General features: G+C 31.3%; 1 protein-coding gene and 1 non-coding gene across 2 annotated transcripts in view; one reads left to right on the forward strand and one right to left on the reverse strand.

Moving 5' to 3' along the window:
• LOC129907511 (protein N-terminal glutamine amidohydrolase) overlaps window positions 1-27,995 on the reverse strand; it is a 234,183-nt gene that overhangs the window by 74,484 nt on the left and 131,704 nt on the right. Inside the window, exon 2 of the mRNA XM_055983789.1 lies at window positions 3,060-3,213. Coding sequence (XP_055839764.1) covers window positions 3,060-3,213 — 154 coding nt within the window. The remainder of the gene's footprint in view (window positions 1-3,059; window positions 3,214-27,995) is intronic.
• Window positions 4,333-4,405, forward strand: Trnak-cuu (transfer RNA lysine (anticodon CUU)). Its single transcript has one exon. It is a non-coding gene; the product is annotated as a tRNA-Lys (tRNA).

Consider the following 27,995-nt stretch of genomic DNA (forward strand, 5'->3'; position numbering starts at 1 on the left):
TTTCGAAAGGTTTTTTTCTTATTTTTTTTTTATTTTGAAATTTTTTTCAACTGAAGTGAGAAGAATTTGAAATTAAGTGTGAGAAGTGTGGCAGATAAGCTGTTCAAAGAGTTTTTTGATATTTTGTCAGAAATACTTGTGATTTCTTCAAAATTGTATAAGTACCGTTGTTCCGTTTTATATGTAGGTATACGAATGCCTTGAGGTTATTAAGTTGTGTGAATTTGGAATAATAAGAGGATGATGTTTGATGCTTAAAAAGCTTTTAAGAAAGCAAAATGTTATGGTTGTCATTTAGAGAATGCGTTACTTTGGCATAATTCTAAAGAAAATAAAAATAAATAAGTTCGAAAGATAATATAATACCTATAAATATATACTCGTTTAAGAGAGCACAGAAAAAAATGAAAATATTTTTTGAAGATCTTGTATTTATAACAATTTAACTGGTAGGTAGGTATAAATGGCATGTCGATCATTAAAACTATATTGACCATGTTTCATTGCGGACGAACTATGTGTTTCTCAATCCAGTAATAGTGAGGGCTATACCTATAAAACGTGTACTTTGAGCTTGAAATCACTCGAAACACTATTTTCTGATTTTAACTGACGCAGTTTTTATTCGCTTAGAACTATTATAAAACTGCAAGCATTAGGCTGTGCAGGGTCCATAATATACCATTGACAAAAGCACAAATCCATTATGAATCTGCAACCCATCCAAGTGCGTCTAAAGTTCACACGAAATTTCTGTGGACTTTAGACCCATCGATAAATTACTTAAGACCACTTAAGAAGTTCTCAGTCTCATCTTTTGAATTGTTTCTTTTTCTCTCGCTAAAAAAAAATTCAAACAAAGAAAGTAAGCAAATATAAAAACACGAACTAATTTTTGAGAATTTTTGCAATTTACACGTGGTAGAAGTGAAACCTTAAAAAAAAATTTCTTGCAAAAAAAAAAGAAAAAATCTACCTATTTTTTTATTCTATCTCCTTTAAATACATGCTCAAAATGTCTATACAACATCTACAAAAAGAGCTTATTTTTTTCAAACCAAATCACTTTTCATCAAAAAAGCAAAAAAATCAATCATTTTTCTCTTAACATATTTTTTTAACTGACAACCTATAGTAAATTTTATATCATCTGAAAGGTTATTTCACCTTTTATATGACGTATGAATCATTTTTCTACCATGCCTAGAAAAAAAAAATAAGAATTTTTAAAAGCCAACTATGTCGTTATTTCAAGCTGAGATTACGGTACTTCCTACACTTGTCATGGTCAACAGATCTCCACAGGTGTTTTGAGGTATTTTTCAAGTTTTTCAATTTAAGATTGTGTAACTTGTAGAGCTCGTACAGTTAATTGTGATATATCAAAGGAAAGGTTATGTTATCAGTATGCGTATTAAAGTTAAATCAAATTTGTATGTGCGCTAGATCAAAAGATATAACGTGTGTAGAAAAAGAACATCTTTTTACCCTTATCTCAGAATTTTGAATATGAAACTAATTGAAACTTTGTACATTTATAGTTTATTTTATTACCTATCTACAGTACAAATTTCATTCATCTCTAAAAGTTATAACAAGTTGAATGTTCGTGTCGCGTTTTCGTTTCATCTTGTTTCAAATCACTACGATACTAAAGAAGTTTTCACTTCAAAAAAAAAAAAAATAAATTTATTAATTTTAAAAAAATAGAACATGTGTCAATTTTTTAAAGTTTCTTTAGTTAATACTCAATCATAAAGTATTAGATTTGTGTAGTAATTTTAATTTAAAAGGTGTTCTTTTGAAACGAATGAAATGTTACGTTTTATAACATAAATTTTATTTAGGAGCAATTGGAGGATATTTACATGATATAAGCTAGGTATTTTTTTACCTGAATCTTAAAAAGTCTTCATCTAAAAATATAAAAAGAGTTGTTTTCATATTCCTAACTGAGCATTAAAAAATACACCTCAATCATGCACAATATAATTCCATTACAATACATTACATATATCATTAATGTGTCACATATGGCCAGATTGCATGAACTTGAATTTTCTAGCTTGTTCAACCGTTTTGTCTTCTCTTACTCTTACCATATGCGGTTTAAAAGAAGCCAATGAAAAAAGCAAGTATACGCCACCGTGCACGTGCAAATAATGTAAATTACAATCCTAAGCTAAATTAAATAATTAATTTCACTCAATAAAATTAAACAAAATCTTCATCTTTGTGTAGTCAGTAGTAAAAAATATGATCGAAGAAAAACATTTCGAAAAACTCATATAAGAAATTTAATGGTAGTTTCATTTTAATATTTAAACCTTAATATGTAGATTTTTTTGTTACCTACCTATTTTTTTAAAAAACAAATTTTATACAATATTTTTTTTAAGTTTTTGTTAAGAGTAAATAAAAATAAATCTCTTTCATATGTTTATCATGGAAGACCTAGTTTCGCATTCAATTTCATTTGAAAATAGTTGAATTACCCAAAATTGTAAAAAAAAATTCGACGAATATTTAAAAAAAATGTTTAAGCGCACATTTTTAATTTATTAATTTTTTTTAATGCAAAACATTTTTTATTTGCACCATTTGCAACATTTTGTTTAATTCAAAATAAATATTCTTATTAGCAACAATATTTTTTGTAATACAAATTTTTTTCAGTTGCAATAAATGCATTTTTTTAAATTTATATTTTAACAACCTTGGTTTTAACTAGATTTTGAAACTATATAACCAAATTTGACTCACTTGCTGACATATAAACAACTACAGAAATATATAAACAATTCCCACAGTTCCCCTCCAATTCACTGTTCCATTTAAGTTCTTGCCCAAATACCAACTATTGATCAGATTTTTTAGCATTCGAATCTCAATAAAAAAAAACATCCCATATGAAAGGAATACTAATATACCTTCTTCATATAAGCAATCTAAATTTGAAATACAATATACACATATCTCTTGAAAGATATACAAAAAAAAAGTCAATTTGCTAAAAAAAAAAAACAAAGCAAAAAATTGAAACAAAAAACGAAACTTACCCATATGACGACTTGGTCATCACCACGTCCAGCTTTTTGCCGCCACAGTGGCACCGTTCGTCCTTCATTTGATACGAATATAGCATAGCATTTTGAGAGCTCTTCAGGTCGAGTTTTTTTAACTTGTTCGCATAGTTTCCACACATTCTCCTCACTGAAAGAAATAGAAATGCAAAAAAAAAAAAAGATTCATAAAAATGTGATTTGAGAAAATGAAAGAAGAGAATATCATCGAACTAAAAATAGGTTAATTACAGGGTAAAAAAAGGGGAGAGAAAAAAATAACCCTTATCCCATGCAGATAAGCAATCATCTTTATTTTTTGTTCAGTTTTTTTTTTTTTTTTTTTGATGACCTTTTGATTAGCGTACTCTTCGTACTCATTGAACTGGACATTCTGATGGTGTAAGGGCAATGTTCTATAAAAAAAAAGCAACTGAATTCAGCAATTTTCATTCTCTATACGTTTTCTTACAAAAACGAGATTCACTTGCATTTCTAACGATTATACGAGGACGATCCGAAGGGAACTCTCAATACTTACTTACTCTACACACATCGCTGAACGCGATTTTCTTGCATTTCCAAAGAAAAAAAAAAGGATTTTTTTTTAGGATTATAGGAAGGAAACATATCGAAAGAGAGTAAAGCAAGGACACGAATATATACGGTTCATATGTGCGGTAGCAAACAGCAAAGTGAAAGGATATCTCTGAACACACACAAATCGATTGGGAGACCTTTAAGTTGGAGAGTCGAAGGGCTTTGGTAGGTATAGAATAGAAGATGAATTATCTAGATGGTACCTTGTAGAAATCGCATTGTGTTCATGGACGTAGTATCTTTTGTAAGTGTGTTTGTGTGCAATGTGCATCCTAGCATTTGGTAGAAAAGGTAAGTTGTGGATCAAGGATGCTTACATATGTTCAAAAAGTATACACATAAGGATACACTGACTACACACACATGACACATCACATTGCACTTTGTGCTGAGAGTGCTGAAATCCCTTTGTAAGGACTTGTATTGAAGAAATAAGCTACCGAGGATTACCTAACTCTTAAAAAGGAGTTTTCATCGTAAATAAAAAAGGACGAATATAAAACTACACTTAAAAAAAATTATGTCAAATAATTCAACAACTCATCTTTTTTGTGTCAATGATAATCTTAATGACGCAGGTATTTGATAGAATAGAGCACTGACGATCGTTTCTGATGACGTGGCAATCTTAAATTTGTCAATTTGGTGTTAGCTGTATATTTTTACAACTGCCCGGCTAGCTCAGTCGGTAGAGCACGAGACTCTTAATCTCGGGGTCGTGGGTTCGAGCCCCACGTTGGGCGAGTAATTTTTTTTGTTTCTTTTTTTTTTTAATATAACTTTAATAATTATTTATTTATAGAAACAGTTTGAAAATTGTGAATGCCAGAAACTAGAAATTATTGTAGAATGTTTAAAAATAAATAAATTATTGAAAATATGCTTTTGAAAATTCCAGGAAATCGACTGAAATACAATGTTTTGTTATTTCTTACTTTTTCATAAAGTCTCAAATCAAATACAAATAAAATAATGCCAAAAGTTGAACCCTGCGGAACTCCATACAGCAGCAGTTGGTTGAATCAAAAAAAGGGAATGAAACATAAAAAAATATTAAAAAATTTACTTTAAACTATCCAAAACATTGATTTAAAAAAAAAATCATTCATGGTTTTAAGAGTCAATGTGGAAGTTGATCATTGATCAATTGCGATAGAAATAATGAATTTTTTGAAGTTTTTTAGTGGCTCAATTTTTTTTTTTTTCAATTTTATCCATTTTTAATTAAAACTAAAAAAAACTTTCGCTCGCTTCGTTTATCAAGAAAAATTGTATTTTTTAATTTGTTTTACATAGACCTTCCCCTAACAAATACAAAAATGAGACAAAAAGAATGAAGTCGATTGGACTCCTCGTTTGTTATCAGTTGGGAATATGACAGAGTAGCTTAAGTCGTTATATAAAAACAAAATTACAGATGAATAATAATAATAATTCAATTAAGCTTTAATTCATTCAAAAATGTAAACAAAGTTTTGTCTTCAATATGTCCATATAACCTTCTCTGTGATATTGCCACAGATATATCTTTGCCGCCGGGTACAAAGGGGTTAAGTCATAAATGATAGTTTGCCAGAAAATGCGATTGAAGCTGAATCGATGAGTTTTTGAGCATTGATCCTCTTATTTTTATAGGAAGGAGTATCTCTAAATTTATGTTTTTGATACAAAATAAAAGAGAAAGAAGAGCTTATTCTTATTTCATCAAAATCCGAAAAGTGTAATTTTATGACTTAACCCCTTTCTACCCGGCGGCAAAGATATATAAAATACCTTTTTGGAGATTCAATTAATTTCCTTTTTTTCTTTCGATTAAAAATTTCCAAAATTTATAATTTTGTAATATAGGTAACAATATAAGTCAATTTATTTTAAGAGAAAACATTGGTATTTTATAACACTAGTCGGCAACGAAAATAGAGAATGAAAAAAACTTGTGTGCTGAGTGCAAATCCGAAGTCAAAATTTCAATGGCACGTCACATTTTTGAAATACTTCAATATTAAAAGGTCAAAAACGCGTTTTTAAAGATATTGAAAAAATGAAATTTATAATAAATATCTCAAAATCTTGCTTATTTTTTCGTCTTCTGATTTTGACCTAAAAAAAGCATTATATTACGGAGAAATACATATTTTTGACTTAACATCAAAAAGAACTTAATTGAAAATTAGTTTTTGAGAGAGAGAGCGAAAATAGTGATGAGTGTAGCTCAAAAACTAGACGTGCTAGAATAAATCTGTAAACAGTGTTGAATTCAGCACACTAAAGCCAATGAAAATCATCTTACAAAGTTCCTGCTTCCGACTTTTTTTTTTGTTTTTTGCCAACCAGTGTAATTAGCACTTAGAAGAAATAAAATGTACGATTGGATACAACGTACATGCTGTTGTGGTAAAAGGGAACGTTTATAAATTTTTTTTCTAAGGAATTTAGTAAATCTAAGTTTTTTTTCTATTAAATAAAATTCAATGCTCATTTTCACTAAAAGGTTATGTTACGAGCTTATGATGCCGACGATGTACTGGGTTTTGATTTTATTCAATACAATAACACAGGTCTACAAGGTTTTTGGTGCCGAGACTATGATATACTTTTGTATAGGTTTTCGGTGTGCCGAATTCGAATCTGAAGATAGAAATATCCTATCAGCTCCCGTTAGAAGATGTTAAAAAACTACTTTTGAGGTTATGTTTTTGTGTGAAGAAATTTTTTTTTTAAATATAAATTATAACGGTTTCTATAAGAACTATATTCCTTCTTTCAAGATCTTTTTAAATCTTTTCGATATCTTTTTTATTTTTCGAGATATCGTCAGTTTTTTGGATTATTGTAATGTATCAAACAGATATCACGTTTTCATCTCCTTCTTGATAAAAACACACTTATTCATTTTAAGATATATCTCCGACAGTAAAAAAGATATTGCAAAGATTTAAACAGGTCTTGAAAGAAGGAAAATAGTTCTTATAGAAACCGTTATGATTTATATTTTTAAAAAACTCTTCAAATTAAGGCATAACATCAAAAGTGGTAAAAAAAGTTTTTTTTACATTTTCTAAAGGTAATATTTCCAAAACGGGAGCTGATAGGATATTTCTGACTTCAGATTCGAGTTCAGCACATCAAAAACTTATAGAAAAGTGTATCATAGTCTCGGCATCAAAACAAAAATTAAATTTTGTAGACCAGTGTAATTTATTGTGCTGGCGCCTTTTAAGTTTTGAAGAAGTAAATTCTGGTGCCGCTTTTCAAATCGGTAAAGAAGGGAAATTTAAAAATATTCAAGGAACCTTACTGACTAACTTGTAAGATACATAGTTTGGTTATTACTATTATTTAAAAGGAATTCATCAAAAATAGGTTTTTTACCTTTGCTTAGACGGAGTTGATATGGTAGTTTTTTGCATGCTTGTAGAAACGCTGTTAAGTACGACGGATAAGGATTGTGAGAGTTTAGCTTAAGAAAAACTATAAAATTGGTCACCATGGCGTATACGTAATTTGTATGTTTTTTTTTTTATATACATTTTTTTAATCGATTCGTAACACTAATTGTTCGGTTTTCACCGCAACTGTCGCTTGTATTTAAAAGAATAAATGGAATAGAACATTGGTTGAAATTTTTGAGTTTTCTTTAATCTTGTAATTTGTTGACTTTTTTGCCAAGATTGGGAAAAACAAATTTTTGTTTATATTTATTTATTTATATTAACGAATTAGTTTTGTTAATTAATTGCAGATTTCAAATTAACTATATACACAGTTTATACTGATTCAAGAAATGTCATCTGTAGATACATAGGTAAATCAAGAAACATTTTCACGATCGAGAACAAAAATCTTGAATTTTATCTACTTTCTTTCGCCAATGCATAAAGAAAACTAAACTTTTCAAAATATCTGCTTGTTTAATTAATTTGAATCTATGCAAATTTTTTTCTAAGTGTAATTTTCTTCAATGCAGTTTTTGAATTTCCGATTATATCATTCAATTTATTTTCACTCTCACGTTTATGTACATGCATACAAGTTATCCAAAAGGAGAAGAATAAATTAATAAAAGTTTCTAAACATGCTACACATACTCTATCCATACTCATACCTCCATACCTAATGCTAACAAAAATATTTTCTCACTTAACATAACCACATTATATTTCCAAGAAGGACGATAAGATGATGTAGATGAAAAACAAACTATATTCGCAAATATATATAAAACTTTGGACAAAAATTCAATTTTAAGATTTTCATCTTTGGCATTATACGAGTAGGTATATCTTCTTAGAAAATGAAAAAACTTTAATTTCAGGTTTCAATGTTAAAATTTATGCTAAAAATTAAATAAAGATTCAAGAAAAAGATTCTTGAAATTTTGTACAAGTTGTTTGTTATTTTGTTTATTATTTTTAGTGATGAACTTTTTTTTGGAAAGATTGAAATGGAAACAGGAAATAATAACAAAATACTTACTCACACAGAGTGGACTATAAATGTGGGCATGTACCTTTTTTTTAGCAATGACTATTATTTTCTTTTGACCAGTATTTTAAAAATCAACAAGAAAATTGCTATTGATGGTAGAGAGATTTTATATAGACCCTCGTTTAAGTTTACTGAAGGATTTTGTACAATTCTTGTGTTGGGTTACCGATGTGTATGTTTATTTTGGGACAGTGGCGTAGATAGGGGGGGGATCAGGGGGATATATCCCCCCCCATTGGGATCGATAATTGTGCAGTATAAACAGTCATGAATAAATAAGTTGAAGAAGCGCACTTTGAAAAAATAAACGCTGTGAATTTCGAGTTCTTGATTAGCTTAAAGGTTATAAATATGGTTTACCAACTTTCGTTGCCATTAAGTCGTTGTTTCAAAGAGTGAATTTAGACTTGGTCCAAGCAACTAAAATTAAACGGGCAGAAGTCGACTCATTTTCGAAAGTTTTTTGTATATGGGAAAAACTAGCTGAAATCCTTGACATAGGAGTTAAACATAAGAGAATAGTGAAGCGACAAAAGAATCTTTCGAACTCTTCCGTTCAAAGTACAGTAAAGAATATTTTCGTGTAACTGTTTTCAATCTTTTTCTCGATTTCTATGTAATGGGCCTTGATGAAAAATGTACAAACCATGAAAACACACTAGAAGGGTTTCCGGTTCTTTCTAAAGATTCTTCGTCTGAAATAGACAAAGCAGCTAAAAAATTTAATGAAACTGTTGAGTTTTACCAAAAACTAGACCACATAAAATAGAACAAAAACAATAAGATTTCCTTATAGTTTTCATCCAAGAAGGAAATATTATTTAAACAATCGGGATTTCCTAATTGTTTTACCGACTTCCAAAAAGGAGGAGTTATTCAATTCGTCTGTACTTTATTTTTTTGTGTTTGTCACCTCATAACTTTGGACCGAGTGAACCAATTTTGATAATTCTTTTTGTAGGTATTGAAAAGCTGGTGCCTGTTCAGTACCATTAGAAAAACCATAAAACCCAGTTTGATATATGGAAGTCGGTTTTGTTTTTTTAATAAAAAAAACATACGATCATGTATGGGATCACCTATTCCAACTTACTATAGAAATATTGGTCACAATTTTTGTTCTAGTGCCAAGTTGGAAAAAATATGAAATTTTTACAAAAAAAATTGAAAGATTTTGTACATAAAAATAATAAGAAATCTCTATGGAAAAACCTTATTAATTGTTGATATTAATAAGGTTTCTTCATAAAACAGTTCAATAAGGAAATCTGTTGGTATTTAGGTGGTCCTGGTCATATTTTTCTCTGTGTGAAAAATTAAAAACTCAGAAAAGATATTTGATCAGAAGGAAAAATACTTCCTCTATGAACTCATTGAAAGCGCTCGAAAGCTGCACCGAAAAAAATTGTCCTGGTATTTATATTTTATTAAAGATATTAGCTACACTGCTACACTTCTCCAATTTAAAAAGAATAAAAACAATACAAAGAAGCATTATTAAAACTTAAAAAAAAAAAATTAGATCTATCCCCCCCCTTAGCAAAAAGCTATCTACGCCACTGTTTTGGGACAATGTTTAAGTAGGCTTAACAGCTTTTTGAATGAAAAACCCCAACTGGAATACTTTCCATAGATACCTTTTTGGAATTAGATTGAAAATTCATTAGAAGCGGATTTATAAATTAGGATGGTAAGTCATACAAAAAGTGTAATAGTTAATTTAAAGAAAATTATTTAAGTTTAAACTTGCATGAGGAACTCTCTCAAAATTGAGGATATTTTGAAAACTACTTACCTTATGTTTTCAAAATTCGCTCCTGACCTACCTACTTTTGCTGAAATTTCAGAAAGAATATCGATAAAGTAATATCGACAAGCTAAATATTTAACTCGATATTGTTCACAATATAAATACCTAGAATTTACATAATTTTATGTGGATGTATTTATTCTTGAAAGCCATTTTGACTTAACTTCAAAAACCACCTTCCTGGGATTTTATTTTTTACTGAATTTAACTTAAAGTGTATGTTACAAAAAATGTATGTTTTGAAGAATATTCAAGAAAATGTATCAAAAAATTCTGTAGGTATTGAAAAAGAAAATATTTTCTGGAACTGCCTGATTGTATATCACTCATTACTTCGAAAATTAAAACGGGTTACTCGAGAAGGTAGGTTATTGAAATATTGTGTCCAGCATTTTCTGTTTTAATTAGTTTCATATAGGATAATGTTATTTCCCGAGTTAATGAGTTATACATATTTTATAAGTATCACGCCCTCGTCAACATCACAGATTCTTTCAGCAAGTATCATAGGTTGTCACTGGTTAATTAGTGATGTATCACAGATAATCTAATGAATCGCATTATTCCACTTATTATTAGGACCTCTCTTAAAACATAAGTATTTGATTAATGTATCATAACAAATTGCTTTTTTTAGTATGTATCACATAGAAATGATCACAGATTTTCAAGTAGATATCACATAGTTAGATGAACTATTATAACGGATAAACCTTGAACACCAACCAGTTCACTCAAGACGATAAAAAGGTTGTTCGAATATACATATATATATATTACAAATAACTCTGCTACGTATCACAAGTTGATCGCACTTTCAAATATAACACAACATATTAGTGGTAGTATTTATACAAATGTATCACGAATTATTATCGTTTCTGCAAGTAAAACTTGTAACTCCATCATACGTTACTAATTTTATCGGTAGAAGCAAGGATAATGGTAAATATCACGAGTTAATATGGTGAGCTATGTATCACACATTGGATACTCATGTTCATACTACGAATTATTTCGGAAGTAGGTATGAGTTGCCTCTGTTTTTATTACGAATTTCTAAGATTAGTATAATTTGCAGTTTTAACGATTACTTTGAAAGATATCAGGAGTTGCTTCAACATAGGGGAAGTGGGGACAAGACGGCCCACTTAGTGTTTGACTGTCTTAAAAACCAATAAAAAACATCTTTTAAATAGAATAAAGTTTTTATTCATTAAATTTAATCTCGTTATTATAAAAAAATAAAAAAATACTGAACAAAATCCAACAATACTTTGGATTGGATCAAGAAAACAGTTGCAGATAGAAGGTACAAATACAATCTGCAAAGTCCTCTTCATCAGAATCATCAATTACAGTATTGTTTGGCACCTGTTGCTTAGCTTTTTGGAAGATTTAGCGGTGAAGTTCTTTTTTCACTTTGTTTAAGCTACCAGAGCTTCCAATTTCGCCCATGGGCGGTCTTGCCCCAGTAATATCATATTTTGATGTTCAATATTATTTTTTTTTATTTTTTAATTTATCTTTATGACTCCTTCTTTCGCAGAAAATACTTTTTAATATTCACTTTCTATTATAAAAAAAGGAAAAGTTAAAAATTTTAATTATTTCAGTATCAAAAATACAACTGACTTTTCACATGAACGATAACAATTTGATGAAAAATCACAAAATTTACCGTAACCGAAATTGCTAAAACTTACAGACGTGATCGATCGTACCAAAGGGAACCTATTTTATATTGCAAGTGTTGCCAATTTTATTTTTTTTCATACAACATATCAGTATGAAAACCTTCTTGCCACAATAGCCGGTCTTGCCCCCACTTCCCCTATATGTATCACAAACTGTTTCGATAAAAAAAAATGGTGTTCTTCGAAAATATCACGAACACTCTGGAACTATAATACTACAACACTTTTTTTTATACTATTTTATACTGATTCTTTTCACGGAATGAGTTATTACATCCGAGAAAGTTACAATAAATGTTACAAGGAAGCTAAAAACATTCCTAAATAGAAGTCTCCGAAACATCTTTAAGATTCTTTGATAGGTCTGAAGAAATAAATTAGTAAGTTTCTATTTTACGATTTCACAATATATTCCAGAACCAGACAATGGATTCATATTTTAACTTTCAGTCTGACCTTGAAACTGAAGAATACATTTAAGTCTCAAGTAATTGAGATTTTTTTTTTTTTTTTAATAACCCAGAGCATTTTTGAGATTGTCTACAAGATTTTCAAATTATTTTATTTTAAAGAAATGTTTCGTTGTTTTGTTTTAATTTTCCAGACAAAATAACCTACAGGGCACAATTAATGACGTTTTATCGTCCATGTGAAACGAAAAGGAATTTTTTCCAATTTCCAACTCACCGAAATGCTTGACCACTCTCTCTCAAAATAACAAAACATGCAATTTGTGTTTGAACTTAAAATAATTCGTAAAATAAATGTCCTTCAAACACAATTGTGCAATTATACGGTTGAAAAAGCAAAACAAAAAAAAAAGCCAAAAACAAAAAAATATAAACCGCACCTATACAACATATATGCCACCACAATGTTTATATGCCTCCAGTGACAAATTGTAAATAAAAATTTACTATGTATACATATTTATTTTAATTTTTTTTTTTTTTTTTTTTAAGTTTTATTTTATGTTTCTGTTTCATGGCAGTGATTTTTGTTTTGTTTTCTGACTTATTTTTTTATTGCATATAAATAAGTGTGTTTATGTGGAGAAAACATTCAAGGCTACAAGGCTTTCAATCAACTCAATTTACCAGGATAAATAAAATCACTACATCACGAAATGAGGGGGTTTTGAAGGGGTGAAGAAATAAAGGAGTATCAGCTGCAGTAACGAATAATAATAACTTCAAGGAAAATTCATGGGGGGAATTTTTTGAATTTTATTTTATTTAACAGATGCACACAATAATGCTTCGGACGTGATTGCTTATTTTTATTTATGTATAATTATAAATTAAATTAAAATAATATATTTAAACAAAAATAAGACAAAAGTCAAAATAACCAATATTTAAACCAAATTTAATATTAATGCAATAAATAGACAAAATACTGGGTAGCACGTACTTTACACAGAGAAAAAATAACGCAGAAATAACCATACTTCTGGTATAATTAACTTTATTACTGGTATATTTAACTATTTTCTGAGTTGATTTAACTATATTATGATTAAATATACCAGAATTATTGTTATCCCTGGCGTTATTTTTTCTTTGTGTTTGAAAACATTATTGTTATTTATTTTTTCACACATATAAATTTTCAACTCATTGAACAAAGAATGATACATACAATCGAAGAAGTATCGACCTTAAAACTAACCTGAATGAAAAAAATCACTCTATTTAATTGGAAACGCTTGTTTCAAAAGTTTTTAAAACTAAATGTCCTTCTTTTGTGTCCATAGAGTTCCATTTGTGTCAAACTATTTCACCATATTTTCTGACCAAATCACCAAACCATTCAAAAACTTCGTCTGTCGTCGAAGCTATACCAAAAAACACAAGAAACAATAATAAACATCACAATTGCAATGCATATCTACACATAAAACAAAAGCACAAAAGAAAAAGACAATGAGACTGTATCTTTTTCTGTCCTCGCACAATAACGCTCTTTTCTGTCATTAAAAAATAAATCCACCTGGGATTCGCTCTTTCTTTCACAAAAAAAAAAGATAAATAAATAAAAACACGAACATAAAATCCAAGTACCTGGAACGTACCAAGAACTTTGAATCCTTGAAAGTGTCTGTTGTCATTTTCATCATCATCGTCGGTCGTTTCGTTCTTGTCGGTCGTTTTATGGAGCATTTTTTTTTTCAAATAAAAACAAAAAAATTGAAGATATATATACCAACATAATATTTAGGTTTGTATGCGTATGCTCTACTCTATGGATAGATCCTTATTGTACAGAAAAAAAAAAATGTTTTGTCTGTGTTGGAAAGTTTACAATGGAATTCGCAGTAATCTTCATTGTTCAATTTACACAACTTTTGCTGTGCTCTCACTCAGAGCAAGCAACGTGTTTGTTCGTTCGCCAAACTGACAACCAAGCGCGCGTAAAAAAATGTACGTCGTCCACCAGATAAAAATATAAGCGTCTTTTGGCTTGACGATCCTGATTCTTTTGTTCCAATTCTATCAGCTTAGTCTTTTACCCTCCTCACGCCTCCTTTACTCCTCTTCAACCTACTTTTTCAACTTTTTTTTTTTTGTGATTTCTGTTTGAATGGAGTAATCGTAATGGAGTGTATGAAAAAAAAAGTAAGGAGGAACGAAAAAGATAAAAATCAACAAACAAAAAATTAAGAAAACACATTTCCGCATCACTCTGGGGCATTTGTTAAAGTAACAGACAACAAGTAAAGAAAAAAAACAAAAAAAAAACTAAAACAATAGCAAATGCCAAAGGACCAAACAAGAATTTTCTTCGTAAAATAATCTTCAAAAAACGAAGAGACCACTAAAGCTTCCAAGAAAAAGTCATTCCCTTTTATCGTCATAAATCTGAAGTATTTTCATTCGCTTATAGTGCTTTTTGGGATTCTTCGTTGATGTATTAATTTAGACGTGATCAAAGACAAAAAATGGAAACGAGGTTTTTGTGTCTCTCGAAGTTTACGAGAACAACTCGAAGACTAACCTAAAAACGAATGTCTTTGCAGTTTTTTTTTTTTTTTGTAATTCAGTATGCCAAGCTTTTTTCCAAAAAAAAACCAGGGTTTGTAAAAAAATAATTAATTTTTTTTAAATGCATTTGTTTTCCATCACAAATTAAAAAAAAAATATTTATTGCAAATAAAATAAAATTCTTATTGCAAATTTTTTACAACTGAAAAATATTTGCATTAAAAAAAATATTTATGCAAATACAAAAATTTTTCATTTAAAAAAAAAATGTTATTGCAGCTGAAATATATTTGCATTTAAAATACAATTTTTATTGCAGTTGAAAAATATTCTGCATTAAAAAAAAAATCAATCCAAAATGTCTGCATTAAATATTTTTTTTTTAAATATTCGTCGAATTTCTTACAATTTTGATTATTTGACCATACATAAGCTATTTTAACTATATTATTATATTGTAAGAAATTTGGATTGCAGAAAAATTTTTTATTTGCAATAACTAAATATTTTCAGTTGCAATAACATTTTTTTTAGCACCAATTATTTTTACTTGCAATACCTAAGTATTTTTTTTATGAAACAAATTTTTCAGTTGCAATAAACATTTTTGTATTTTTTTTTCTCAATGCAATTTTTTTCAGTTGTAATAAATATTTTTTTTAATGCAAAGTTGCAATTAATATACACTAACCCAAAAAATTAAGGGAACAAAAAAATATCATGGTTTTCGATAGGCTGTATCTCAGTAAGAAATATTAAAACATTTTCTTTCTAACAGTAAAAAAGCTTAATCGTTAAAACTGTTCAAAAACCAAAAATATCCAAAAATGGTATAACATTTTTTTTTAATCTATAACTTTTTTAGAAAACTTTTAATTTTTCTTTGGTTTTTCTTAAATTTAAACGATTTTTATCAATAAATTGTTTAAATAATCTCAAAAGAATTTGATTTTGCTCATAAAAAAGTTCAAAGAAGTAAGTCATTTAGACCTGCTGCAGAAATATGGTGTTTTATTTCATCTCAAAAGTTCAAACGCTCACAACAGAAAAACTGTTCCATGAATAAATCTAAAACTTTACAAATTAATTTTAAGTATTTTAAACTTCAATAATTAAGCCTCAGTTTAATCTTATCACCCATAGAAATAAAATAGCGGTAAATTTTCCAAAAAACCGTAAAAATGCATTGAACGATAAACTAGCAAGTGGACTGTAATATTCTGTATATAAATGAAATGAATAAATAAAACACGAATGGTCTCATTAGCTAGACTGCGCGCAGCACGTGCTTTTTATTCAAAGATCTCTTTCGGACTGACAGTTTTGACTGAACAGAATGATAGGAGGAAAAAGAAGGATGTAACCAATGTTGCCACAATGTTACAAGTGTAACAAAAGTGTTACTTTTTTGAAATATTTAACAATTTTGTTACCATGGTACTTTTTATTCCGTTTTGTTACACTTTTTTTCAATAAAATTTTTGTTTGTTTTTCGTTGAAATAGATTGAAAATTTCAATCGGAAGCACTTTTTTCTTCGCAGGCAACAATGATATGGTAAAAACGTTTTAAATCTATTTTTTGTATACCTATTAGTATTAGCTAAGGACAAAATGGATGGAGTTGGGAAAATTTAATGTGTTAATAATATAAAATTTGTATTTTTAGGCTAGACGCTCTAGCCCAGAAATTCCTCTCATAAATAGTTCTACCTTTCCGTTTATGCACTCAATTTCGAATGTAACAGTTATCAATCTTAAAATGTATCTATAATCTAAAACCTCTTCAGGATTTATAATATCTTTTAACAATACACAAGAAGACAAAAATAATAATTTAAAATTATGTTTTCGAAGTCCTCAAAGTCGTAAGCGAACATTTTTTTTTTTTTTTTTTTTTTTTTTTGTCCGTGGGTAGGTGTTGAAATCTTCAAAAGATTCTATGAGGACCGGAAAACGCGTGCTCATAGATATGTGGGACTCTTAACCACTAAAACCACCTCCTCCTCCCGATTGCAACTAAGTTCAGATGGAACTTATCTAGCAATTTATCTTTCTCGAAGTTAAGTTACGTGTTGTAGGTAACTTTCCGATGAAAGTTCCTACTGATGATATTTAAAAATAAATAAATAACTTTTGTTTTAAATTAAATCATTAAGTAATGGTTTAAATTTTTGTTATCAAAAAAATATTTTAAAGGAAGTTAAATAAATAAAATCTCTAAAACATTTAAATTTATATTAATCAATGCCGATATTTCGAAATAAAGGAATTAAATTGAAAAATTTCACTGTACCAAATCGGAAGGTTTAGTCCTTCGCAAACGTCGTACTAAGTTTGTCTCGTCGAGAATCTAGTATTGTTCTATTAGTATGTTCGACTAACCGTTTTCGATGTTTTTGGGCAAACGTTTTTATTTCTTCGCGAACCGTGGGGATTCCAAGATCCCTGTGAAGATCTTCGTTTCTTATATACCACGGCGCATTTACAAATGATCTTAATAATTTATTTTCAAAAGTTTGTAATCTATTTAAATTTGTATCGCGTGTACAACCCCAGAGTTGAATACCGTATGTCCAGACAGGCTTTAGTACCTGCTTGTAAACTAATAATTTGTTTTCGATACTTAGTCTAGAATGTTGTCCTAGCAACCAGTACATTTCTCTCAATTTCATATTTAATTGATCACATTTATTTTTAACATGCGCTTTCCATTTTAATTTCGCGTCGAGAGTCATCCCGAGATATTTTGCCTCATTTGCAAATGGGACTTGAGTAGTATTAATAAAAACAGGTAGTCTATTTATTTTCTTATATGTAAAGTCCACGTGGACTGACTTAAATTCGTTAAGCGCTATTCGCCACGTTTTTGTCCATTCATTGACATTGTTAAGGGCATTTTGCAATTTACTTGTCGACTCGTTGATTGTTTTGCCTACTGCAAGTATTGCGGTATCATCAGCAAAAGTAGCTACAATTGTGTTTTCTGTTTGAGGTATATCGCGTGTGAATAGAAGGTACAAAATAGGACCTAAAACACTACCTTGTGGTACCCCAGCCACTATTTTCCTAAAGTCTGAGTAATCATTTCCGTGTCTGACGCGGAAAATTCTGTTCTCTAGATATTCTCTAAGAATGGTAAAGAGTCCTTCAGGTAGGACTTGTCTTAACTTGAATTTGAGGCCCTCGTGCCATACTTTGTCAAAAGCTTGAGATACATCTAAAAAGACCGCTGAACAAATTTTCTTTTCTTCGAGAGCTCTCTCAATGACATCGGTGATTCTATGCACTTGATCTATCGTCGAGTGCTTGTTTCTAAAACCGAACTGGTGTTCAGGTATAAGACCTTTTTCTTCTATTATTGGCTGAAGTCGCTGCAAAAATATTCTCTCGAAAACCTTCGATACTACAGGAAGCAGTGAAATGGGTCTGTATGATTTCTTTTCGTGTGATGGTTTGCCAGGTTTCAAGACCATTATTACTTCTGCGACTTTCCATTGATTTGGAATGTATTCTAACCTTAAAGTGGCATTCATTATATAGAGGAGATTTATTAAACCTTTCCGTGGGAGCATTTTAAGAATTTCCGCTGTAATTAAGTCGTATCCGGGTGCTTTTTTTGGCTTTAGCTTCTTAATTTCTTTTTTTAATTCGGCGAGTGTAACATTTCTTGTGATAAAGCTTTCACTTGACGTTAAATTCATATTTATACTATCATTCAATGCTTGCCCATTGAATGGTTTGAATGTGTCCTCTAGGTAATCAGCGAAAACGTTTGCTTTCTCTTTGTCGCTTCTTGCCCATGCATTTTGGTCTTTCATAATCGGAGGTGCTGGAAGCTTAGGTTTTTTCGTGGCTTTTATAGCTTTCCATAGAGAGTAGTTAGATTCTTTACCTGCCGTCAAATTTTCAAGGTAATTTTTAGCTTTGCGGTTCTTGAAATCTGATATCATTTTTTTAAGCAAATTACTTAAGCGATTTGAATTAGATTTGTGTTGAGGAGCACGAGTTTGTTGCCATTTTTTACGCGCTTTTCGCTTTTCTTTAAGTACGTCTTTTATCTCTTGGGGATATTTAGCATCTTTGTACCCTGAAATTTCTCTTTGGCAAGGGGTATTGTTCCATGCGGCTTTTTGAACAACATGCACAAAATTATCTACCGCTTTCTCAAGCTCAAGAGGTGTCTGTAGTGATACCCTTAATTCAACATTATCCTCAATATCTTTCTTAAAGCCTTCCCAGTTAGTTTTACCGTTTGTTAGTCTAGGTGGCATTTCAACTTTAACAAGACTTTCGCTGATTGTGAGTATAACGGGAGAGTGGTCTGAAAAAAGATCAAAGCATTCCGTTATTTTAATTCGATTTGACGGTATTCCCCTGACTATAAAGTAATCAATCAGGTCAGGTATTTTGGAGGTATCTGCCGGCCAATAAGTTGGTTTCCCAGTAGAATGAAAGTCACAATTGTTCTCCATACCGGCTTCGTATAACGCTCGGCCTTTTTGAGATATACATCTAGAACCCCAAAACGTGTGCTTTGCATTAAAGTCGCCGCCGATAATTAAAGTTGGTCTAAGTAATTTTAGCAAGTTTGAAAATTCATTTTTATCAATTTTGTACCGCGGAGGGCAGTATATAGATGAGATATTAAGTACATCATGCTTAGTTTCAACTTGCACACTTATAAGTTGCATCGATTCAAGCTCAAGCTTAAGGCCTGTCGAGTGTTTAACACAATCTTTTATGTATAATGATGCTCCGCCTCTTGCTTTGTTCGACGGATGAATTGCGTGGTAATCTAGAAAACCATTTATATTGAAATTTGATTCTTTTTTAACATGGGTTTCTGATATCAGACAAATGTCAATATCTTTTTCCCGCATAACCATTTCTAATTCTCCAAGTCTTTGCCATAATCCGTTGGCGTTCCATGTTATAATTTTAAGCTTTTCCATCATTTATATTTTGAATAGTGTTGGATAAAATAAAATCTTCGAGTTTAGAAAGCCTTTCAGACATAAATTTGTTAAGTTTTAACTGATCCTCAAATTTTGACAATATTATAGCCAAGCATTGAGAGAATGCGACAGGTTCGGAATTATTTTTGATTACGGGTGAAGCCGCCATTTCAGCGTATGAGTTTCCATTACGTTTCTTTGGAGACGTGTTTGATGTTGTTGGCGTTTGATTTTCTTTACCAGTGGCGGGTTTTGTTGTATTTACCCTTTTAGGGGTCTTAGAAGTTTCGTTCTTTGTGGGTTTTCTTTGGGCATGAATTTTTTCTCGGCGTTTTTGTAGCTCTTTAGCTACTTCACAGCCTCTATAACTTGCCGGGTGACTTCCGTTGCAATTTATGCACTTCGCTGGACTCTTGCTATTTCCGGTGCAATCTGCGGTTAAGTGTTTTCCCGCGCATTTCACACACCTTGGTTCTTTTTTACAATAAGTTTGTGTGTGGTTGAACCCTTGACAGCGTCTACACTGAGGAACTTGTTTTGTATGTTTTTTTAGAGGTTCGATCTTAACTACGAGGCTAAGTATTCTTTTGATTTTGTAGATTTCCTCTAGTTTTTCTGTTTTATCGAACGTGAGTATAAATAGTGGAAGACCACGTTGTACCACGACTGTTTCTTTATCTTTTTGTTGTCTTTCTTTCTTTACTATGTTTTCCGCATCTAAGATCTTGTAATTCTTTTCTTTAAGATCATCAATGATGTCGGTTTTTTGACATGAAGAGTGTAAGCCCCTCACCACGACGCGTAGGGGTCTTTCCGACTTGTTTTCATATGTGTACCACTCTACTTTTTCTTCATTCAGTCTTCGCGAAAGGAGACGATAGTTATCGGAGTCTTTTACACAAACTTTCCACTTGTTGTTATTAAGCGAGATAACTTTCCAATTCGTTGGCGGTAACGCCTTTAAAATGGTTTGTAATTTATTGAACTCCGCAACTCCGACAACATTAATCGGTGGCGGTGGCCTTATTTTAACCGGTTTTTCTTTGATATTTGTATCTTTTGGTGCATTTACTTCTTTTATTTCTTCTGTCTCGGAAGAAGAAGCACCCTCTGGTGAGGAGAAAACTTTACGTTTTTTGGTACGTCTTTTTGAATTTTTGGAGGATCTTTCCGTTTCACGTTCTAGCTCTTCTTCGTCTGTTTTATATTCGTGAATTACCACTTGCTGTGGAGTTGTTTTTGTTTCTTTAAGTGTTTGAGCTATTTTTAACATATCATTTTCCTTGCGGAGAAGATCGATTTCTTGATGGGCTTTCTTTAAGGCCTCATTTTCAATTCTTAGAAAATTGATTTCTTCTTTTAACTCTTGATAGAGTTTCAATGTTTCGTCGAGTCTTTGACGAAGATCGTTATTGTCTTTTTCAAGATTATCTTTTTTCTCTGAGTCTTCTTTTGCACGCTCTGGCAGTTTAGGCAGACTCTTTTGCCCGGTTGCACTCGATGTTGGTGGTGGTGATCGCGTTATCATGTTTTTTCTTGAAAACGGATTTATCAAGTGCTCGAATTGGAATAATTGGCTCTCCCCAGAATCCTTAGAGCCGACCTCCGAAGAGGGTGGATTTTCCAGAAAATCTGAATTGCCACCTGGGGTACTATATTTTTCTGTTTTATTCATTCCATATTTTTGTATACGTCATTCTCAGTATACGGAGGGTGGATTTTAGTCGCCTCTTACGACAGGCATGCCTACCTCGGGTATATTCTTTCTTTTCCCCTACCCGAAGGGGGCAAAGCGAAAATGATAACGGAAAAATATCATCGAGAATTCTGTCAAAGTAAAAAAAATAAGTTAAATTAAAATCAAGAAAAAATATCAGAAAATACGTTTTTGAACAAAAAAAAAAAATTAGAAATAAAAAAATCAAACCGTCAACACAGTTCTTTATAACAGAAAAAAGGGCCATGAAAACTCTCCTTATAATCCTTAATTGTTTTCTACAGCTGTGTAGGTACTGAAAAACGGAAAGCATATTGAAATTTTGATTTCGTTGATAAAATTTTGTTTCGGCTTCATATTATGCTCAAACTAAAAATTTCGCTCTGCTTTTTGAAAAGTGAAAATTCTACTATATATTTTATTTCACCTCTTTTTCGCTGCAGCAGCCTGCTAAATTTCGTAATAATAAGCTTTCAAATAAGATAAGATTCGATTTATGACTTTTTTTTATTTTGTTACGCTTTTTTCCCATTTGTTACGCTTTTTGAAAAATTTTGTTACTTTTTTAAAAAAGCCTGCGGCAACACTGGATGTAACATGCAACACACACGATCGTTGGCTGTTCTTGTGCGATACACTCATACGTGAGTGTTAGCAGGTTTCTCCTCTCATTCGGCATGGATTATTTAACACTCTGCCCACTTTAAACCTTCGGTTTAATATCTGCTGATTGATGATCTTCAGTGCGTTGGGGGCTCCTTCTGAATAGCAATTTCTCAAGGACATTGGAAAAACATTGGCCCCCCTGCGTGTATGTACATGCCAATGAAAAACCAAGTCGATTCGGGATTATATGTTGTGACTTTTAAATTCTAAGCAAATATCTGGTTTTAGCAATATTATGTAGCATGGAAAGTCAGGAGAATCTCGTATTTGTGGTGGTTTACTGAACCAAAGTTTTGAAACGTGGAAATGTCCAAGGTCAGCTTTGTTGTTGTGAAAGAGGTTTATGCGGTCGCACCCATCTGCTTAACTTGTTGGTGAATTAAAATTTTCAGAATTTCAGTGTGGAAAACTTGATCAGTTTTGTTACTTTTTTTTTTTTGCAAAATTTGTAGTTCATGGTCGTTGTAGAGATTTTAGATGCTGTTGAATGTTTGTGTTTAAAATTGCTGCTTGTGTTGCTGTTTCTTCTCTTGCCACTACTTTTGTAACACAATAGCTGCCTGCTTTTCTTGGTAAAGATTGTAGTAAAATCACTTGCTGCCATTGATAACCAGCACTGTTTCATTCGTGTTTGGTTTGTTCTGCGCATGAACAGATGTCCCTGCCCACTTTGATTCTACAGAATCAAGAGAATTGATTGGTGTTGGTGTTCCCAGAAACTTCTCTAGTTGGAAATTCTCGGAATGAAAAGAAAATAAACATAATTTTTAGTCATGGTTCTTACTTCAAGGAATGTATATTATAATGTTTTTATGTACCTAAATGTTTGAAATAATGTATGTTTTGAGTATTTAATATTTTGTTTTATAATATGAACTGATGGTTTCGAACTGAACTTTGTCTCTTGAACAAATGATTCATTTTGTCTTCATGAAAGAATGTACGCTGGGATGAATTTTGTCTCAAGAACAAATGATTCGCCCTGCGAACGCACACTCAAAAAATAAAAGGTGTAAAGGTTAAAAGGTTTAAAAGCAATTGCTGGTTGTTGAATTTTTTGCATACTTATTTTAAAAAAAGAGATTAATTTATTGCTCTTGCACAATAAATCTATCATATTTAAATTTTCGTCAGTAAAAAGAACATAGCATACATACGTAGATGTAAATGTACTAGCATTTTTGTTCTGCATGATACTCTTTGAAAATTTTTTATGATTTCATTTTGCTTGGTTTGCTTAAGTTTATTTATTGAGCAGTTTTATGACTCTGCTTCCAAGGACTTGATTCCTAGGTTAATTTGTGTTATTTGAAAATAAAAAATTGAACAGGTTTCTTGCATAGGTGTGAATGAAAAACTTTTGTATTTTATCAATTTATTGTTTTTCAATTGCTAAACCCTTTTTTTTTTTATTGGATATAAAATGTGATCGATCTGATATTAGCTGCCTTTTCTTGAGCAGTTTTAATGGATAACACTTCTTTTTTTAATTAAGTACACACGTGTTTGAGGTGTTTTGTATTGGTGAACATTTGATATCAACTGATGTTTTTGGATTGAATTTAGTTTCTTGAACAAATGCTCAAACTGGAATTGTGAAAAGGATGCCCTTCGAAGGCAATCTGCTTTTATTTTTTGGAAGAATGTACGCTGGGATGCATTTTGTCTCATGAACAAATGATTCATCCTGCGAACGCACACACAAAATTGAATTGTGAAAGGATGCCCTTCGAAGGCAACCTGCTTTTCTTTTTTGGAAGAATGTACGCTGGGATGAATTTTGTCTCATGAACAAATGATTCATCCTGCGAACGCACACTCAAAATTGAATTGTGAAAGGATGCCCTTCGAAGGCAATCTGCTTTTTTTTTTTTTTTTTGGAAGAATGTACGCTGGGATGAATTTTGTCTCATGAACAAATGATTCATCCTGCAAACGCACACTCAAAATTGAATTGTGAAAGGATGCCCTTCGAAGGCAATCTGCTTTTCTTTTTTTTGGAAGAATGTACGCTGGGATGAATTTTGTCTCATGAACAAATGATTCATCCTGCGAACATACGCTCAAAATGGGATTGTGAAAAGGATGCCCTTCGAAGGCAATCTGCTTTCCTTTTTGGGAAGAATATACGCTGGGATGAATTTTGTCTCAAGAACAAATGATTCATCCTGCGAACGTACACTCAAATGGGATTGTGAAAAGGATGCTCTTCGAAGGCAATCTGCTTTCCTTTTTGGGAAGAATATACGCTGCTGGGATGAATTTTGTCTCAAGAACAAATGATTCATCCTGCGACCGTACACTCAAATGGGATTGTGAAAAGGATGCCCTTCGAAGGCAATCTGCTTTCCTTTTTGGGAAGAATATACGCTGGGATGAATTTTGTCTCAAGAACAAATGATTCATCCTGCGAACGTACACTCAAATGGGATTGTGAAAAGGATGCTCTTCGAAGGCAATCTGCTTTCCTTTTTGGGAAGAATATACGCTGCTGGGATGAATTTTGTCTCAAGAACAAATGATTCATCCTGCGACCGTACACTCAAATGGGATTGTGAAAAGGATGCCCTTCGAAGGCAATCTGCTTTCCTTTTTGGGAAGAATATACGCTGGGATGAATTTTGTCTCAAGAACAAATGATTCATCCTGCGAACGTACACTCAAATGGGATTGTGAAAAGGATGCTCTTCGAAGGCAATCTGCTTTCCTTTTTGGGAAGAATATACGCTGGGATGAATTTTGTCTCAAGAACAAATGATTCATCCTGCGAACGTACACTCAAATGGGATTGTGAAAAGGATGCTCTTCGAAGGCAATCTGCTTTCCTTTTTGGGAAGAATATACGCTGCTGGGATGAATTTTGTCTCAAGAACAAATGATTCATCCTGCGACCGTACACTCAAATGGGATTGTGAAAAGGATGCCCTTCGAAGGCAATCTGCTTTCCTTTTTTGGGAAGAATATACGCTGGGATGAATTTTGTCTCAAGAACAAATGATTCATCCTGCGAACGTACACTCAAATGGGATTGTGAAAAGGATGCCCTTCTAAGGCAATCTGCTTTCCTTTTTGGGAAGAATATACGCTGGGATGAATTTTGTCTCAAGAACAAATGATTCATCCTGCGACCGTACACTCAAATGGGATTGTGAAAAGGATGCCCTTCGAAGGCAATCTGCTTTCCTTTTTGGGAAGAATATACGCTGGGATGAATTTTGTCTCAAGAACAAATGATTCATCCTGCGAACGCACACTCAAAATTGAATTGTTTAAAGGTCACCCTTGTAGGCAAACCTTTGTGCAAGAATGCGTTTTTTCTTCGAAAGCACATACAAAAAACATAAAATTTGAAAAAGGTCACCCTGCATTGGCAACACTTTTCTGCAAAAGGTGCGTTTTGTTAGAACGCACACGCAAAATATAAAAGTTTAAATGTCATACTTTGTAGGTAATAACCTTTGTGCAAGAATGTGTTTTTTTTTCTGCGAAAGCACATTCAAAATATAAAATTTTAAAAATGTTACCCTGCACTGGCAACACTTTTTCTGCGAGAATGTGCGTTTTGTAGGAACGCACACTAAAATACTAAATTTCAAAATGTTACTCATAGGCAACACTTTTTCTGCAAGAATGTGCCTTTTTTTTGCTCAGGCACACTCAAATATTGAATTTTAAAAAGATTACACATAGGCAACACTTTTTCTGCAAGAATGTGCGTTTTGTAGGAACGCACACTCAAATACTAAATTTTAAAATGTTACTCATAGGCAACACTTTTTCTGCAAGAATGTGCCTTATTTTGCAAAGGCACACTGAAATATTAAATTTTAAAAAGGTTACACATAGGCAACACTTTTTCTGCAAGAATGTGCGTTTTGTAAGAACGCACACTCAAATACTAAATTTTAAAATGTTACTCATAGGCAACACTTTTTCTGCAAGAATGTGCCTTATTTTGCAAAGGCACACTGAAATATTAAATTTTAAAAAGGTTACACATAGGCAACACTTTTTCTGCAAGAATGTGCGTTTTGTAAGAATGCACACTCAAATACTAAATTTTAAAAAGGTTACACATAGGCAACACTTTTTCTGCAAGAATGTGGCTTTTTTTGCAAAGGCACACTCAAATACTAAACTACTTATCGAGCAGTCTAAATTATTTGGACTGGATTTTTAGAAAAGCCTTGAATGCTCTTCTTCAAAGTATTATGTCTTCTACTAGATAAAATTTAATACAGCTTTGCTAAACTACTTTGAACCTTACATTGTCCTTTTTTTTTATTTATATTGGTTCTGTTATCCTTTTATTGTTATTATGCTCATCTAGATTTATTATCAATTTAACAGTTGTGAAGTCCTGTTACATAAAATTAATTTATAAAATTTTTCTTTTTTTTTTTTAAGTTGGCCCTTATTCAAGGAATTAAAGTTTGCTAGAGACATAATAATAATATGCTTATTAAGAGTTTAAAAAAATAGAGTTCAAATTAACGGTTCTCGTGTGTACGTGTACTGTACAACCTCCGTATAAATAATATGAGATTGGAGAGAATTGGTTCTCACCCTGCACCCTGTGTCATTCACCATTTTCAATGTTAAGGAATGAACATTGTTTGTCAACTTCTTACTATTTTTTTTTTTTATCAACAAAATCATTAAGTAGGTACCTACCTTACCTTTGAAAAGATACACACTTAATTAAGCGCGTCTGAGACAAAAATATTCCATGCATTATGCTAAGTACTGTGAATAAAAATATGTATCACACATCGGCAATATAAAATATCCACAAACATTTCCTTATTTTATATGTATCGTCTACACACATCATTTATCACTGTTCATGTTGCTTAGATAAATATTTTATCATCCAAAATGTAGATAACTCTCTGCCATAATCTTTCCAAGATTATCATATCTATTTATGTATAAACAAATACTACCTAGTTACCTAAAAAAAAAAATACAACTACAAACCATGAAAAAAAAAGAAACCTCAAGCTCAAACCCAAACCCAAAAACAAAATATGTTTGTTTGTAAGTATGTAGACACCTATCTCATCAACCAAAAACAAAAATAGGAATCAAAATGATCTAATAATGCACCCACTCGAGTGAGCGCTAGCTATTATGTGTGTAGGTATAAGTAAAAGTATGTACCTACCGATCGGCGTAGACAAATAGTTTGCTAAAATAAAAAGGACAATAAAAAGCGATACCTAACGGGATATCCTATTCAACAGCTGTACCATAGATGCGCCACAGCAACAAAACGTACACAAAGAAAATCAAAATCGGTTCACAGATTTTCGAGTAAATTGTATACATAGGAATATACCTGGTACATACATGCTTTGAGATATATGACATAGTAAAACATAAAAGATACAATTGTGCAATAAATACCGCCATCCACGTACTGTTATCATGATCAGCTTTTGTTTTCTGTTTTCATCTGTTTTTAATTATTATTGTTATATTTTTGTTTTCTTTTTACTGCAAAAAAGAGTTGGGCAATGCACAAGGGCAAGCACAGACATATGTGTATGTATGTACTGTATAACGTTTTCGCATTATGTTATAACAATAACCTTTCTTATGATTTTTCTTTGCACATAAATGAGTTTTTATATAAAGCGGTTGGGATATAAATAAAACTTTGAAAACTATTATAAATGAACACCAAATAGAAATTATTTATATTCTGTAATTTTCATTCATTTGAAATGCATGTGAAATGCATGCATAGACATTTTCACAACGAAATTAATTTTAACTGCACACTGTTACAACCGATCTTCCGTATTATCACTTGATAACAGTTAATTTTTTTTAAACATGTAGGTAGATACCTAACTACACATCATCACATATCGCATTCGCATCCACCATAACCCTTTTTATTTTATATTTTGTTTATGCTAGGTGCTTCATTCACTTGCAGTTATTTTTATTATTATTTGTTTGATATTTGTTTTAAAAACAAATACATAGCTATGTATTGTATATATT

Source organism: Episyrphus balteatus, chromosome 1, assembly GCF_945859705.1.
Source record: "Episyrphus balteatus chromosome 1, idEpiBalt1.1, whole genome shotgun sequence".
NCBI lineage: Eukaryota > Metazoa > Arthropoda > Insecta > Diptera > Syrphidae > Episyrphus > Episyrphus balteatus.